At 42.2% G+C, this 15,251-nt stretch overlaps 2 protein-coding genes across 3 annotated transcripts; both read left to right on the top strand.

Moving 5' to 3' along the window:
• Positions 1–1,296: 1,296 nt before the first annotated feature.
• Positions 1,297–4,572, top strand: LOC117533988 (zinc metalloproteinase nas-14-like). 2 transcript variants are annotated; one of them, XM_034198017.1, is made up of 11 exons: positions 1,297–1,397; positions 1,477–1,530; positions 1,614–1,649; positions 1,734–1,784; positions 1,851–1,904; positions 1,985–2,031; positions 2,831–2,900; positions 2,986–3,100; positions 3,594–3,766; positions 4,030–4,111; positions 4,269–4,572. In XM_034198017.1, the coding sequence occupies exons 1-11, from the start codon at positions 1,343–1,345 to the stop codon at positions 4,399–4,401; spliced, it is 870 nt and encodes a 289-aa protein (XP_034053908.1). In that variant the 5' UTR covers positions 1,297–1,342; the 3' UTR covers positions 4,402–4,572. The 2 variants fall into 2 exon arrangements, with proteins under 2 accessions (XP_034053908.1, XP_034053909.1); XM_034198018.1 differs by lacking the exon at positions 1,614–1,649.
• Positions 4,573–4,971: 399 nt separating this feature from the next.
• Positions 4,972–12,364, top strand: LOC117533986 (probable tubulin polyglutamylase TTLL2; the record flags this gene model as incomplete). Its single annotated transcript, XM_034198016.1, has 3 exons — positions 4,972–5,388; positions 10,517–10,753; positions 11,061–12,364. Coding segments are annotated over exons 1-3 (1,958 nt in total), but the record flags the coding sequence as incomplete, so codon positions are not given.
• Positions 12,365–15,251: the final 2,887 nt, after the last annotated feature.

Here is a 15,251-nt window from a genome sequence, read left to right as displayed (position 1 = left end):
GCTGGAAATAACTGCATCTCCATTAGCCTATATGCTCTGCAGAGACTGCCTTCTTCATGTCGTGAAATGCAGCTGATGTTTTAATATGGCAATTGACAATTTGACTTATACAACATTCGCAAGTTGTACATTTGACTCATACAATAAACCACCTTCGAGTGATGCTCTAGTTTCTTCATGTTTTAGTTTTTTCCCCTCTTGTTTGCGCCGGACTGAAACTGTCTTTTCACCGACATCTCTTCACATGCACTAGTGGCCGTATCAAAGCCGTGATTGGTCAGATGTCGATTCATTGCAACGGTGTCGGGTTACAGACGTGCTCCCCTTGTCACCTCTCACTCTCACGGAGAACTGAGCGGAGAACTGCGCACAGCAGCTGAGGCCCTCTGCCCGGGGACCCCTGCGCAAGGCGGGGCCCCATGCAGCCTGCGTGATTGGCCTGTAGGGAGGGGCGGCCCTGTTTATACAAGTAGAAGTGTGTATTTACCTGGTAGTAGGCTGTCAGTAATGGCTACGCCTCTCTATTTGGACTGGTAGATCTCGGCAGACTGGCAACTTTAAAATAGCTCTCGGTTCAAAAAAGGTTGGGCACCCCTGATGTAGATCCTGCTTTACATATTCTAGTGTAAATGTTAAATGTCTCAATATCTCTATCTGCAGCTTTTCTTATGACATTTTTCCACAGGCCAACAACAGTTTCAAAAAAACTATTTCCCTCAAAGAGAAAACCAAACATGCCCTGTTGTCGTGAGAGAAAAAAGTGCAGAAGGAAACATCCATTGAACTCAGTGTGCTGCTCTGATGCTAGTTCAGATACTTGGCATCTCATCTTGGGTGCAAGGTCATCAATGTTTGGGCTCAGGCTCTGAGCTGAGGAGACCCTCATGATGGAGTGAAGGTGTGCGTGCAATATACCGGCGGGCCAGATCTAATAGTAATTAGAAATTATCCTGCGGGCCGAAATGAAATCCACCAAGGGCCTGATTTGGCCCCCGGGCCTCGAGTTTGACACATGTGACTTAGGTAATGAATAACAGAAAATACCAGGTTCTTTGCAAAGAAGGTAAGAGAAAATAAATATGTTACGTAAAAGCGATGAGTCAAAAATATTGTTGCAAATTGTTGACCTACACCCTAATAATTAGTCCCCATTGCGCAATATATGTCAAGAAAAAGCCTAAAAATAACACCAATACATTATGAATAGATATCATACTGTGTTAGCCCCTTTAAACCACTGCAGCGCCCTCTACAGGTCAGGCTGAATGCTTATATATAGAGCCTATAATCAGTGAAGTGATCACAGCTGCTGAGGAGACAGTCAGGACGCTAGTTTGTTAGTATGTTGAAACTGTGTTGCACTATGTGGCTTCTGGTCTTCATCTGCATGCTTTCAGGTGAGAATGTAAGCATTCAAAAGTACAAATTGTGCCTAATAATAATAATAATGATTATTCACTCTTTCTTTTCATGCAGTCGTTGGTGGTGTCCCTATAAATGCAACACAGGAGGATACCAGTCATGCAACAGGTTGGTGTTCAATTGATTATTGTTTTTTTAAAGCATTTGATCAAATATAGAAATTATTAACGAGGAATTCCTTGTTTTTGTAGACAATGTTTCTACGATGTCAGATGTGCAAAAACAAGTTAAACTGTAATTTTATAGAAACTGAACATTCTGTTTCTATCTATTTGTTTTAAACTATGTTTCACTTAATATTTAATGTACAGGTAGTGTCATTCCCTTAAATGGCACCCAGAATATGACTCATCCTGCAACAGGTGCGTTTATCAGATATTGAATGTCGTGTTTTAAAATGATTAGATTTAACCCTCAGATTTCTCTAGGTGTGTTGGTTTCAATGCTAGAGCCAAACCGATCCAGTTCAGAAACTCTAGAAGGTAAACTTTGAATACATGTGTAAAAAAAATCTAGTATTTCATAGATGCAATGTACAGTGACTCGTTTTATCACGTCGTAGGGCTTGAAGATGACGTGTTTGTCCATGAGGGAGACATTTTGATCCCGGTAAGAAGGACAACTTTTATTTCCCACATTTCTTTAGGATGCAATGACATTCCTGGCCAACTGTTTTTATTATTGCAAAACAAAGAATAAAGACTCCTGAGCACCAAGGGGCGAGCCGGCACACTAAGGGAAAGCATTGAAGGGGAAATTAATAAAACCAATGCATTAAACTACAAATATTTAAACCAATACCAATTCTACCTTTGTCACCACTACTCCCCTCCCCGACTACTTCTTAGAATTATTACAAATAATAATAATAATAATGCTTTTTTTAAGTCAGGAAGACCTTAAAGGTGGGGTAGGTAATTCACTTCAGAAACACTTGTTATATTCCATGGAATGATCTTAACATCCCGATAGCAATGAATACATTCAATGCTAATGTCATCAGTGGAAGCCGTGGCGCTGTAAAAATTACGACCAATCATCTGAGCCGGCCCGGCTAAAGTAACTGGATGGCCTACCTGCCTGTCAGCCTTCCATCTGTGCACAAACTCATCTCGTGCCCTCATTGGTCATGTGTGTGTTGGAGGAAGGGCTCTGTGAGGAAGTCTGAAGGAAGAGGCAGATTTTTTTCGGCAGCGTACTTTACCCATGGATGTATAAGACTAAAGACTTTACCTACAACCCCACCTTTTAAGTTGTAAAATTAAGTCTGCAGAATTCTGCAATTGTTGATGGAAATTGGGCTCAAAACTGGTAAATTTAAGATGATGAATAACCAGATTTATAAATCCATGGAAGTGTTGAAAGTGTGGCGATAAAACCGAACCGTTGTTGCTGTTTATATTTTCAGGAGGACAGGAATGCCGTGCAGAACCTGTGGTTGGACGCCGTCATGCCGTACACCATCAGTCAGGAACTCAGTGGGTGGATTCTTTATTAACCCGCTCTAATGTTTGACTCATTAGCAACAAGTGATTAGCAACTGTTATGTTTTCATTCCAACAGCTGATCGAGCGTTTGACATCCACGCTGCCTTCAAGATGATCTCAGACGTCACCTGCATTCGCTTCACGCCTCACACCACAGAGCTGAACTACATCGAGTTCCGCAATGGCAAAGGGTGAGAGATGTTACTATTCAACCCAAAACTATTATTATTTCTCTCTTGTCTAGAGGTATTTTGATTCGTGTCTACACTCATAACTATCTAGTAGTAATATAACACTTGTGAACACCTTAAATATATATTTTTCTTTTCACAAAAGGCAGCAAATGAAGGCAAACTCTTTTGTTTTTTAAGTATTAGAAGTTAAAATACAAGTGTTGCTCTCGTATAAATAGCCTCGACTGAAGGTTATTTATTTGTATTTATTTCAGGGAGTTTCTCCAGTGGGTATAGTTCCAATGATAACTGGGAAGATAGATTTTCTTGGGGTAAAAATGGTGCAAATAACTCTCAGAAATAAGGTCCCATGGAGGTCCCCCGGAAAGGGAGGCACTTCGCCTCTCTATACTGCAGCAACAAGTGGATACATTTGGTTTAAAAAATGTCTTTCTGCATGGTCTTATGTTACCAGAAGTAGGAGAGTAAATGCCTTTTCTTGTCTCTGCAGCTGTTCGTCCTACGTTGGATGTGTAGGAGGAGCCCAGAGGCTGTACTCCGCCCCCTCGTGCTCTGTGGGTAATGTTTGCCATGAGATCATCCATGCTCTGGGTCTGCACCACGAACACAACCGCAGGGACCGCGACCAGTACATCTCTGTGGAGTGGAGCAACATCATGCCAGGTGAACACCTGGCTGGGAGACATTATCCTGTATTAAGAAAACACAATGAATAGTTTTCCATTTCGCATATTTTAAACTGCATATGTATTTTTGGGGCAATTCGATGTAGAAGTACATTGTAATGTTTTATTTTAGATGATACAAATCCTTAAAGGCACAGAAATAAAACATAAAATGGTGCTGTAGCTTAGGATGATTAGAACAAACCAACTCCATGTTCTGCAGAAATCAAGGTGTAATGAATAATTCCTGATCTTAAAAAGGGAAACGAAGCAACTTCGAGGTGAAACAAGGAGACACTCAGAACCTGCCGTATGACCTCAACTCCATCATGCACTACGGAGAGTAAGTCTGAACCCATCCTCGTGTATTTCTTCCCCTGCATCACATTTAAAAAGAAAAACGAATAATAATGCCAATACAGGATGAATGAATTCTAACTTGGGAAGAACTGTATGTGATGATCCTACACAACTATTTAGTAAATGATCTTTTGTTTCAGGTATTACTTCAGTCAAGATGGCAGTCCGACGGTGTTGTCGAAGAGTAGCGGGGTGCAGATAGGTCAAAGGTCACACCTCAGTGAGCTGGATGTACTGAGGCTGAACTCACTCTACCACTGTGGTGACGACTAACCAACTGCGCTACTGTCAAAATATATTACAGACGCATGCATAATCAAAACTGAAGTACAGTTTTCAGTTCATGCAAAGTATTCAAACTTTACTCAGACATGAGGACGCACTGAGCCACGCTGATGTTAACTGACATTAACCATGAGATTAATAAAGTTTTTGAAAATCCTACCCCGCTTGCTCTTTCCTTTTATTGAAAACGTATACCTACAAGCCCTAATGCATATTGTTTATTTTTATAATGGTTAATATACCGCTCTGTGATCAGAAGTAACAATTTGAAAGTGTTTAATTTCTTCATCTTTGAAAGACACTGAAATAAAAATATCAAAACATCTCGGTAATCACAAGTCACAAGAAAGTGCTATTTCACTGGGTGTCCCCCAGGGGTCAGTACTGGGTCCACTCCTATTCATCATATATCTCTTCCCCCTGGGCAAAATCCTCCGTCACCATGAGGTTAATTTTCACTGCTACACCGATGACACACAGGTCTACATTTCCTCCAAACCCACCACTGCCCTCCCCCCAACCTCCCTCACCACCTGCCTTGAGGACATCAGGAGCTGGATGAGCAGGAACCTCCTGAAGCTTAACGGTAGCAAAACTGAGGCCCTGCTCATCGGCTCCAAATCCACCCTCACCAATTCACATATCACCCCAGCATCAAACATCATCATCGACGGCTTCCCCATACCATTCGCTGCCCAAGTGAAAAGCCTCGGTGTCATTCTGGACGGCTCCCTCTCATTCGCACCACACATACAAAACAACGCCCGCACCGCCTTCTTTCATCTTCGGAACATCTCCAGACTCCGCTCATCTCTGTCTCAACCCAGCACTGAAATCCTGGTCCACTCATTCGTCACATCCCGGATTGATTACTGCAATGCACTTCTGACTGGCCTTCCCATCAAGCTCCTCAATAGACTGCAAATAATCCAGAACTCTGCTGCCCGGATCATCACCGGCTTCCTGTACGCTACCGTATTGACTACAAAAACATTCTACTCATATACAAAGCTGTCCATAACCTTGCCCCCATCTACATCACTGACCTCCTTCAGGAGTACACCCCCTCCCGCACCCTCCGCTCTTCGTCCGTAGGACTTCTCACCGTCCCAAGCTATCGCCTCAAAACCATGGGTGCTTGAGCTTTCAGCTGCTCGGCTCCCAGACTCTGGAACTCCCTGCCACGACACATCCGACAGTCTGATTCCATAACAACATTCAAAACCCAACTCAAAACCCACCTGTTCAAACTGGCATTTTCTTTATAATCTGTACCCTGTGCCCTTTTGTAGTCAATTTCCTGTTTGTCTTGTCTTACCCCGGCTGATACTTCACTAAATCCACTGTTTTAATTTGTAAGGTAAAATTGTAAATCTGTAACCCTGTAAGGTGTCCTTAGGTGTTATGAAAGGCGCCCCCCAAAATAAATGTATTATATATTATCTTTCTTGTGAAAACCTTTTTTTATATTTTCAGAAAATGTGATCAATTCATCTAATTGAAAGCAAATTGGGGTCACTACTGGAAAGGCCACTTCATGTTTTTTCTTTTACCCAAGTAAGTAATATCCAGAGCTAAAATGCCAACATTTGTTGTACCTTAAACAGTTTTCTAACCCTCGTTGGTATCGCCACAATATATTCAAATAACCAATGAAGTGCTAACAGTAGGCTCTGATTGTATCTGACAACCGTGTGTGTTGTAGGAGGAGCTAAAAGCACAGCCTGTGTACTGTACACGTAAGCCATTTTTTCACATGTTCTCGCCTGGGCTTTTGAGAGGGGTCTGCCTGCAGAACTCCACTCTCAGGACAGTTCCGGTGCAGACCTCCACTCTCAGGACAGGAAGTGCATGCTAAGAATTCCAAAATAAAATCGCCACTTTCCAAACAGGAAATGCACGCAAATACAAAATAAAATCTGATCTTGACGGATCGTGACATTTATTATATACATATGTATATATATATATATATATATATATATATATATATATATATATATATATACGGACACCTTGTATTGTAGTTACTATCAGTACAGCCGCAGCGCCAGTGGCGGTTCTAGACCAATTTGACTGGGGGGGCCACTGGGGGGCCAGTTATTTTCTGAGGGGGGCACAATAAATGCAGGACGAAAAAGAGAACTAGACAGTATGAAGTAATTGGGCATAAGAAAACAATGCAATACAGTTATTGGTATTTGTTTCAGTACACTTATTTATTTCAGATAGATCTTATAGTTATTACTGTTAGCTTCAGCTTAAGTTATAGTACCATTTTTGCACTAACACCATATCATATTTATATAAAGATAAAGGCAATGAACAGTTACATCTCTACTTTACATAAGGGTGTCTGCATCCCAGGCTGTTGTTTCCTTCCCAAAATCTCACATTACAGAAACAAAATCTTGCGGTTTTTGGCAAACCGATCAACAAGTTTACAAGAGTACCAGAAAATATACATTTTTAAATCCACAGAAAAGGATTTAATGTAAAAGTCTACAAATCTTAAATGTTGACTTTAAATGAAATAAAATACATGGATATAGATAGAAAACATAGATTTCAGATGTATTATTTCCCATAAGCACAGACACGTAGGCTATTTAACAAACATGAAGACTGAATACAGAATGCACACCTGTTCTGCATGCGCACTAATCAGTTTCGTCTATTCCGTCACATTTCTAATAAACGTGATATCTGGAAAACACACAGATTTACATATTAAAATAAAGGCAATGAACAGTTACATCTCTACTTTACATAAGGGTGTCTGCATCCCAGGCTGTAGTTTCCTTCCCAAAATGTCACATTACAGCAACAAAATCCTGCGGTTTTTGGCAAACCGATCAACAAATAAGTCAAGATTCAAAGCCTTTGACCTCCTTGACTCAATACTAAGCAGACCCAGATTGCTCAGTCTCTCATCAGTTATGGTGGATCTGAGAAAAGTTTTGACCAGCTTCAATGTAGAAAAACTATGCTCACAGGAAGCAGAACTGACTGGGATTGCGACTGCTATTTTGCAGAGTCTGAAGAGCTAAAAAAACACTTCTTTATAAGGCTCAATGAACTGAACAAGCTCCACTGTACTATCAGGTCTCTGCATCCCAGTCTTTATTTTCCTATCTAAAATTCTGCTGAACTGATGTAGCTCATGCCCCAAGTCCTCAATATTTGCATCATACAACTGAGCAAATGAAAACAGAGTTGTCTCCTTCAGAAATGCATTACTTTTGGGGTTAAGAGCTTGGATGCTATTCATCATGTCACAGTTTGTGTTTGAAAACCGTCTATTAAGCTCATTGAGCATCTGATCAATGACAGGGTAGAAAAAGGCTGTACGAAACCCGTGTTTATCTTGTTCTGTCTCTCTCTGTCCAACAGTAGTCAGTACGAAGCTTTCAGCAAGTTTAGAGCTCAGTCGTTTTTGTCGTTTTGCTGCTGGCTGTATTGCAGTATCACATTGCTCAGAAATGTTCAACACTTCATCCCACAAGTTATCAACAAATGACTCCTGCCTGAAGTCATTCAATGTCTGAACTAAAGATCCAACTAAATCCACAGCCTTTGAAAGGTCAAGGGATGAAGACTGTAACATGTCAGAGAGAAATGTTGTTTCTGCAAACACTTTACGGAGTGTTACAAGATGCACAATGAATTCTAGATCCAACTGTGCCAGCAGACCACGTGCCTCAATAGATCTCTCACCATTGCGTTCTTGGGCTATGTCTTGCAGTACTCGCTTGAGGGCCGGTAATCTATCCATAATGTTAATGTTTCCATTATGCTACAATGATGGGGAGTTGTCTTTTATCTTACTGTGCCACAGAACAACACAAACACTTGTATTTGTATTGTTATTATTTTTAAAGTAAAGTAACTTGTTACTAGTTACTTTTATAATTTAGTAACTAATAAAGTAACTAGTGACTTGTTGAGAGCAGTAACTATAACTATTACTAGTTACTTTTTTTAAAGTAACTTGCCCAACACTGGTAATAAATCATCATTTTTTCCACATTTCATTTTTAGGGGGGCACTGCCCCCCCTGGCCCCCCTAGAACCGCCCCTGCGCAGCGCCACTTTCCGAACAGGAAATGCACGCAAATACAAAATAACATCGTACTGACACTTATTATCTATATAGATATATATGTATTTATATATATATAAATACGACATCTTGTATTTTAGTTACACCCGCTAGACAACAGTGGAAGGTTCGAGAAACAACCGTGTTTGCCGGGTGCACCGCGGCGGAGGTGGGGAGGTTCCAGCTGGGAACCTTCACCCCTGCGGGACCCGTGGGACCCCTGTACGGTTTGTCTTGGTCACGCTTCATATCGGCCGGCCCGGGAAGGAAAGACACGCAGAGTGGGGGAAGTCCCCCACCCCAACGCAGCACACCCTCCCGGCCATCAGAGTCGAACCCGCAGTTCGGAGGAACCGACCGCCAGAGCACCGGCACTAGGCCGGGCCGGGGTGGAGGCCCTCCGACAGTGGGTCGCGTTTGCCATTCGATCAGTGAGAGGAGAGGAGAAAAAAATGCAACAAAAATGGTCAAAATCCGTTAATATATGGATGTGGGGGGGCGGGGGGGCTGGACACAGGCCGTGGGGGGGGGGGGAAACGCGTCAGAATCGTCACTTCCTGTACTGACAGTGGAGGTGTCCTGAGAGTGGAGGTCTGCACCCGAACTGTCCTGAGAGTGGAGGTCTTCAGGCAGGCTCCCATGGGGCTTTTTAAAAAAGAAAAATGCTATTAAGATATGAACCTTGGTGACCATCGGGCTGGCCTGCATGGTCTGCCTACAAAACACATTTTTCTTTTAAATAAAAAAAAAAAATATGCATGGATTGGATGCATATAGGCCTACTAGATAATAATCTCTCACTCCTAAAACATCTAAATCTACTTCCAGCTTGGATAATTGTTCATAAAATACATCCATTGTTTGTTCTATACGCTTCTTGAAGTCCTAAAAACACAGTTTTCTAGAACGGATTACAAATCGCCTGAAAATGGTACAAACAAGTGGCAACGTGTGACGAAGGTGTTGCGCTGGGCTATATCATGCAATCGAAAGTGAAATTTAAACTCGCTCCATCGCGGAGATATTCCCGCAATATTTACTACCCCCCCCCCCCCAGTTGACAGGGGTCGCCAGTCACGAGCACTGTTATTCTGGGGGTCGCGGGCTGAAAAGTTTGGGAACCCCTGCAATAAAGCTTCTTATACCATCACTTCATTTACCTGCCAGAAACGATAGACTATGATGTAGTTAGCAATCAAAGGTAAGACTAATCAAGTTGTTTATTTTGTATTTGAGAAATGGAAAGATCCTGCTTTACATATTCTAGCGAAAATGTTAAATGTCAATATTAGTGTAGACAAGCCCGTTATATAACATATTTCTTTATCTGTGTTTATAAGACGCTAACTTTACTAGTATGTGTGTATGTATTCATCTTAAGTGAAATGCAGATATTTTTCTATCCTTTCAGACCTTTTTTAGGATAATAAAAGTTGTTCTCATGTATTTGTAAGTGACACCCTCTCTGTGCTGGTGGGTATCAAAGTGTCGGGTTTATTTGGGCATCTCAGATTTACCACAGCTCACAAGGTGCTTGGACCAGCCTGTGGACGAACTGTTAGTCTGCATCTTCTTAAAGCGGTACGTGGCTCCACATTATTGCTTTTGGCCTTTTTAGTATTCTTTTAATCTCTTTGCATCTCTGTACTTGGAGTCTATATTTGTTAGCATTTTGGCAAACTGGTGCTATGAATAGTTTGTCAGATTAGCTGCTACTGTCTGTTGGTGCACGGACAACTACTGGATTATTTAAAACAAGTTGTAGCGTCTCGGTTCCCACTTTTATAAATAGATTATTTCATGTTTATTCATGAAGGACCCCATGAGATAAGGATTTAAACTGAATAATTTTTGTGTTTATGTCAGACAGTTTTTGAGAGATTTGATCTGATATTTGAGTTCATTTCACACATTCCTCCAAATAAAGTCAGAATTCTCTGATAATATGCTCCACGTTCCTCCTCTGTATACCTCCTGTTTATCTATCTGCTTTTAATCTAGAGTTTACGATGCTGTATGGAGGCATCGCTGGTGTTCAGACTCCATGAGCGAGGTCCAGAGGTGGTGAGGGAGGTGCTCTTGGAGCGAGGATGGGAGGAATATGATGAGGAGGAACGGGAGGAAGAGGACTGGAACTTGTACTGGAGAGGATCTGCGTTTCGCAACTCAGAATATCTCAACCTAATGCCATGGCAGCGCCTCAACCACCATCCCAAGACTGTCGGGATCACACGCAAGGTGAGGACGCTCTGAAATGTGGTGTTAAATGTGTGTTTTAAAAGAATGCAGAGAGATGTTAGTGCTATTATATATGATACATTGATACATGAATCATCAGTGTTACTGTTTGTGCTTTTTGTCACACGGTGTGTCACAACTTTCAGTATGGTTATGGAGTTTGTACCAGATCTCAACCAATGCAATCTGTACTTTCTGAAGAAATAAAAAAGCCTTTGTAGACCATTCACATGCACAACAACCTATACAACACACTAGAAAAAGCTTAACAAGGCCTCTTACAGTTAAAATGACCCCTCTCCTTTAGGACTGTTTGGCACGCAACCTGAGGAGAATGAGAACCACGTTCGGTTCATCTCTCTACGACTTCAGTCCCACCGCCTTCATCCTGCCCAACGACTACACTCGCTTCCTGTCCGAGTACAACAAAGTGACCAGAGGACCGTCGGCCTGTTGGATCTGTAAGCCTGTGGATCTCTCCAGAGGCCGAGGCATCTTCATCTTCGAGGATATGAGGGAGTTAGTCTACGACTGCCCTGTGATCGTACAGCGCTACATCAGCAACCCTCTGCTCATCTCCGGCTACAAGTTCGACCTGAGGATCTACGTCTGTGTGAAGAGCTTCCATCCACTCACGGTTTACATTCACCAGGAAGGTCTGGTGCGCTTTGCCACCGAGAAGTACAACCTGTCATCTCTGCACAACCTGTACGCTCATCTCACCAACACCAGCATCAATAAGTTCAGCCCCTTCTACAAGTCGGAGAAGGAGAGTGTGGGCCGAGGCTGCAAGTGGACCATGAGCAAGTTCAGGCACTTCCTCCAGAGCCAAGACATCAACGAGCTCCTTTTGTGGCAGAGGATCAATAACATCGTGACTCTGACGCTCCTCACCATCGCTCCCACCGCCCCTTCCTGTCCGAACTGCGTGGAGCTGTTGGGGTTCGACATCCTGATCGATGCAGAGTTCAAACCGTGGCTTCTGGAGGTGAACTACAGCCCCGCGCTGACTCTGGACTGCCAAGCTGATATCACGGTGAAGAGAGGGCTCATTGGCGATCTGATTGATTTGATGAATTATAAATTGACTGACAGCTTGAGAGAGAGGGCGTTTCAGAGACAAGGGTACAACAAACCTTGTATCCATGCCCAACACGCCTCACCGGTTTCAATACCTTCAATAACCAAATATCAGAAGCGAAGAAACCAATCTTTACAGACTCTCCCTAAGATAAAAACTCATCACCACCCTGAACAAATCAACCAAAGACAACATGCTTTTGCAGCGGTTTACCAAAGACACCTTCCCCCTGTTCACCTAAACAAGAAGTATGCATCCAAAGTAGTGGCAGCCAACAAATCCGACACCGATGACAGGACCTCAAACCTGATCCTCGGCCCACAGTCGAGACCAGACGTGTCAGTGGTGAACAGACAGACGTGGCCAGATCGTGCCCCGTGGCTGACAGACAACAGGAGTCTTCGTGTGTCTGAGGTTACAAACTACGACGACACTGAAACAGAAGCCGAGGCGGACGTTTCCTCTTCGTTACCCGAGATCCCACACAGGGGGCTTGGATTCAGACGGGAAAAGCTCCCAGACATTTACAGGTAAATACAATACTAGTGTGTCGTCTGTGAGTTTGTAAAAATAGAAAAAAAGCATTGTTTTGTATGGATTAATGAATGAGTACAAATGCTTCCCCCTGACCTTCAGATAAACAAAGAGATGCATACCAGCTAAGAAGAGAATACAATTACCACAAAGAAATCACAAAAACAAAATGTAAACGGCTGCAAGGAGACACAGAGACTGACATTGACTTTGAAAAGGGGTAAATTAACACCTAAAACGTTCAGACACCTTTTTGAAGACCAAAACAACTACAACAGTGACATTCAAAACCAAGACAAAGAGATACTAAACAGTTTCAATAAGACACAGAGACTCACAATGATATACCACACACACAAAATGACTACAGACCAAAAAGTAACAACTAAACCTATTACAACGACTCAAACAAAATGACTTTGAATCCACCGAAACAGCTGCAAAGAGACTTAAAACCACTGTTTTGTCAGAACCAGAGAATGGCAATTCAAAATCTGGCTCCAGTCCAGCAGATGGTGACAGGGGGCCTAAGATCTGTGGCTCAAAGAAGAATTGAGTCTCCATGGCCCCGTCTCTGGTCGGTTAAATGAAATCCTTGCTTCCCTCACTTGCGTCTAGTCCTTCCCTCCAGGGAAGCATGGAAATCACGAGAAGCAGGGAAATTCGTTTTAAGAGCAATGGGACGTCCTTTCTTCCGGAGCGTCACGTGAAGCGACGTCCGTTTGTGATGACGCCGCACAGCTGATGTCTGACAGCAGCCAGATCTGTCCCCGTTATTTTCACACACACACCCCCCCCCACCTCTGTTAGTACACATTTACTGGCATATACTTGTATCATCTGTTGTAGACCCAATAAATAAAATAGAATAAGAACTCATTCTCAAAAAAGATAAACGCCATTCTTAAAATATATAAACGAAAAAAGCGATCATGAAAATGTTTCCAATAAATGAATAAAATGATTTTTGACCACTTTGTTGTTCAGATATATCACATATTTGTAACTAAATGATACATTAATTGAAACAAAACACGGTATAAACTGAGGAGTGACTCCCGTGAGGTTCATGTATTTTCTTCACTCTGCTCTCATGTCAAGAAGCATCAGATCAGTGAATGCACTGCATCGTCCAATCAGTGAGCGATACACAGTAAGGGGGCGGGGCGAGTGTCCTGAGGATTTCATCGGAGGATGGTCTGGTGCAGCGCCCGGTCTGGTGGTTCCTCGGTTATCGCTCCTCTGGCAGAAATAAGCGCCATGGGACGGTACTCAAGATGGCGCAGACAAATCAACTTCCGGTGAGACCGAGGAGCGAGGAAATGAAAATAACCGACCTGAGAAGCAGCCAAAGTGAGTAACAGAGAGGAAACGAGACTCAAGGATTCACCCAAAGACACTGCTGGTAATATATTTGTAAATGTATCTGTTTGAAGACATGTTTGATTAAATTAATTATTATTTCTAGTTAGTCTTAAGTATTAAGCTAACATATAAGAAGCTGGAATTAAATTTACTTTGTTGAGATGAATTTACTTTGGATGAAATGTTAAATTAATTGTCACTTGATTACATTTAAAACCATAGAGGAGAAGTTAAAGTGCTAAACATTGAAATGTTTATTTGCCTAAAGTTAATGAAAGTGTGTTTTTGTGATGCAACAGGAAGCTAAATGAAGGCTGAATAAATCTACAATAACTCAAATAAAGAGGAAAGATTCAAATTTGATTTGTCCCGTGTTCCTTTTGGAGTGAACCAAGCCATTTCCGAGGTTAGGCCGGAGTCAATCGAGCAAACCAAATCACAACTTGACAACCACTATGGAAAGGGAAAAAACACAACATGACGAATAAACAACAAAAAAGTGACACAAAACAACAACAACAAAAGAGGGTAGCTAAAATAAATCTGTGTGTCCTGCTCCTATGTAGTGTATATATTAGGGCTGTCAGTCGATTAAAATAGTTAATCGCGATTAATCGCAAATTAATCGCACATTTTTTTATCTGTTCTAAATGTACCTTAGAGGAATATTTTTCAAGTTTGTAATACTCTTATCAACATATGAGTGGACAAATATGCTTTATGCAAATGTTTATTATCATTTGAACAATGACAAATATTCTCATGAATATTAAACACAACAACATTACAAATATTCGCCTCAATTCAACCTGGAACCTCTCTCATACAATACAAGTGTGTGTGGTGTGTGTGTGTGTGTGTGTGTGTGTGTGTGTGTGTGTGTGTGTGTGTGTGTGTGTGTGTGTGATGGATCGTTGGAGCTATGTGCAACTCAAGGCATATGCTCGAACGGGAGCTGCCTGGACGCTGCCAATCATGTTGCGCACTATCCGTGCTGAGTGTGCTGACTTTTCGTTACAATGTCCCACTGTCTGGCTTCCTGCATAAAGTCAAGTGCTCGGCGCAGTTGTGGCGAAATGTCGCTCCTCTGTTTTCATTTAAACAGCTCCTTATATCCGTTTGCGCAGCTAGCTAGCACCAGATGCTAACAACAACAATGCACGTAAGGTATCTCTCTCGCTCGCTCGGGCCACACATACACACCCTCCCGGTCCTCCCAACAGCCAGTCGGTGCCTGCCGGTGAGCGTGGAAGTGTGGTCTGCTGCAAGCGGGTGGCAGGAGCGGGGCTGTCAGCATCAGCTTGAAGATGGTATTTTAAACTCGATGCGCTCTGAAACTACGGGGCGGCCGAGGACAAAAAATACACATGCGTTAATCGCGTTAAAATAATTAGTGGCGTTAATTTTTTTTTGCGTTAACGCGTTAACTTGACAGCCCTAGTAGTACAAGCTCAGTTTATTACTAATTTATTCCCTCCAGTAAATATTTGTTTTCTGAATTCACAAGACATTTTGATC

Source organism: Gymnodraco acuticeps, unplaced genomic scaffold (assembly GCF_902827175.1).
Source record: "Gymnodraco acuticeps unplaced genomic scaffold, fGymAcu1.1, whole genome shotgun sequence".
NCBI classification, from domain to species: Eukaryota; Metazoa; Chordata; class Actinopteri; order Perciformes; family Bathydraconidae; genus Gymnodraco; species Gymnodraco acuticeps.
The sequence above is the reverse complement of the archived record's forward strand: the minus strand, read 5'-3'. Positions and strand labels throughout refer to the sequence as shown.

Bases quoted from the DNA above. Each gene is read 5' to 3' on its own strand.
- LOC117533988 (XM_034198017.1), top strand. From the start codon at position 1,343: ATGTTGAAACTGTGTTGCACTATGTGGCTTCTGGTCTTCATCTGCATG. The intron at 1,905-1,984 runs GTAAACTTTGAA...ATCACGTCGTAG, and splicing joins CAGTTCAGAAACTCTAGAAG to GGCTTGAAGATGACGTGTTT. The intron at 3,101-3,593 runs GTGAGAGATGTT...TTGTCTCTGCAG, and splicing joins GAGTTCCGCAATGGCAAAGG to CTGTTCGTCCTACGTTGGAT.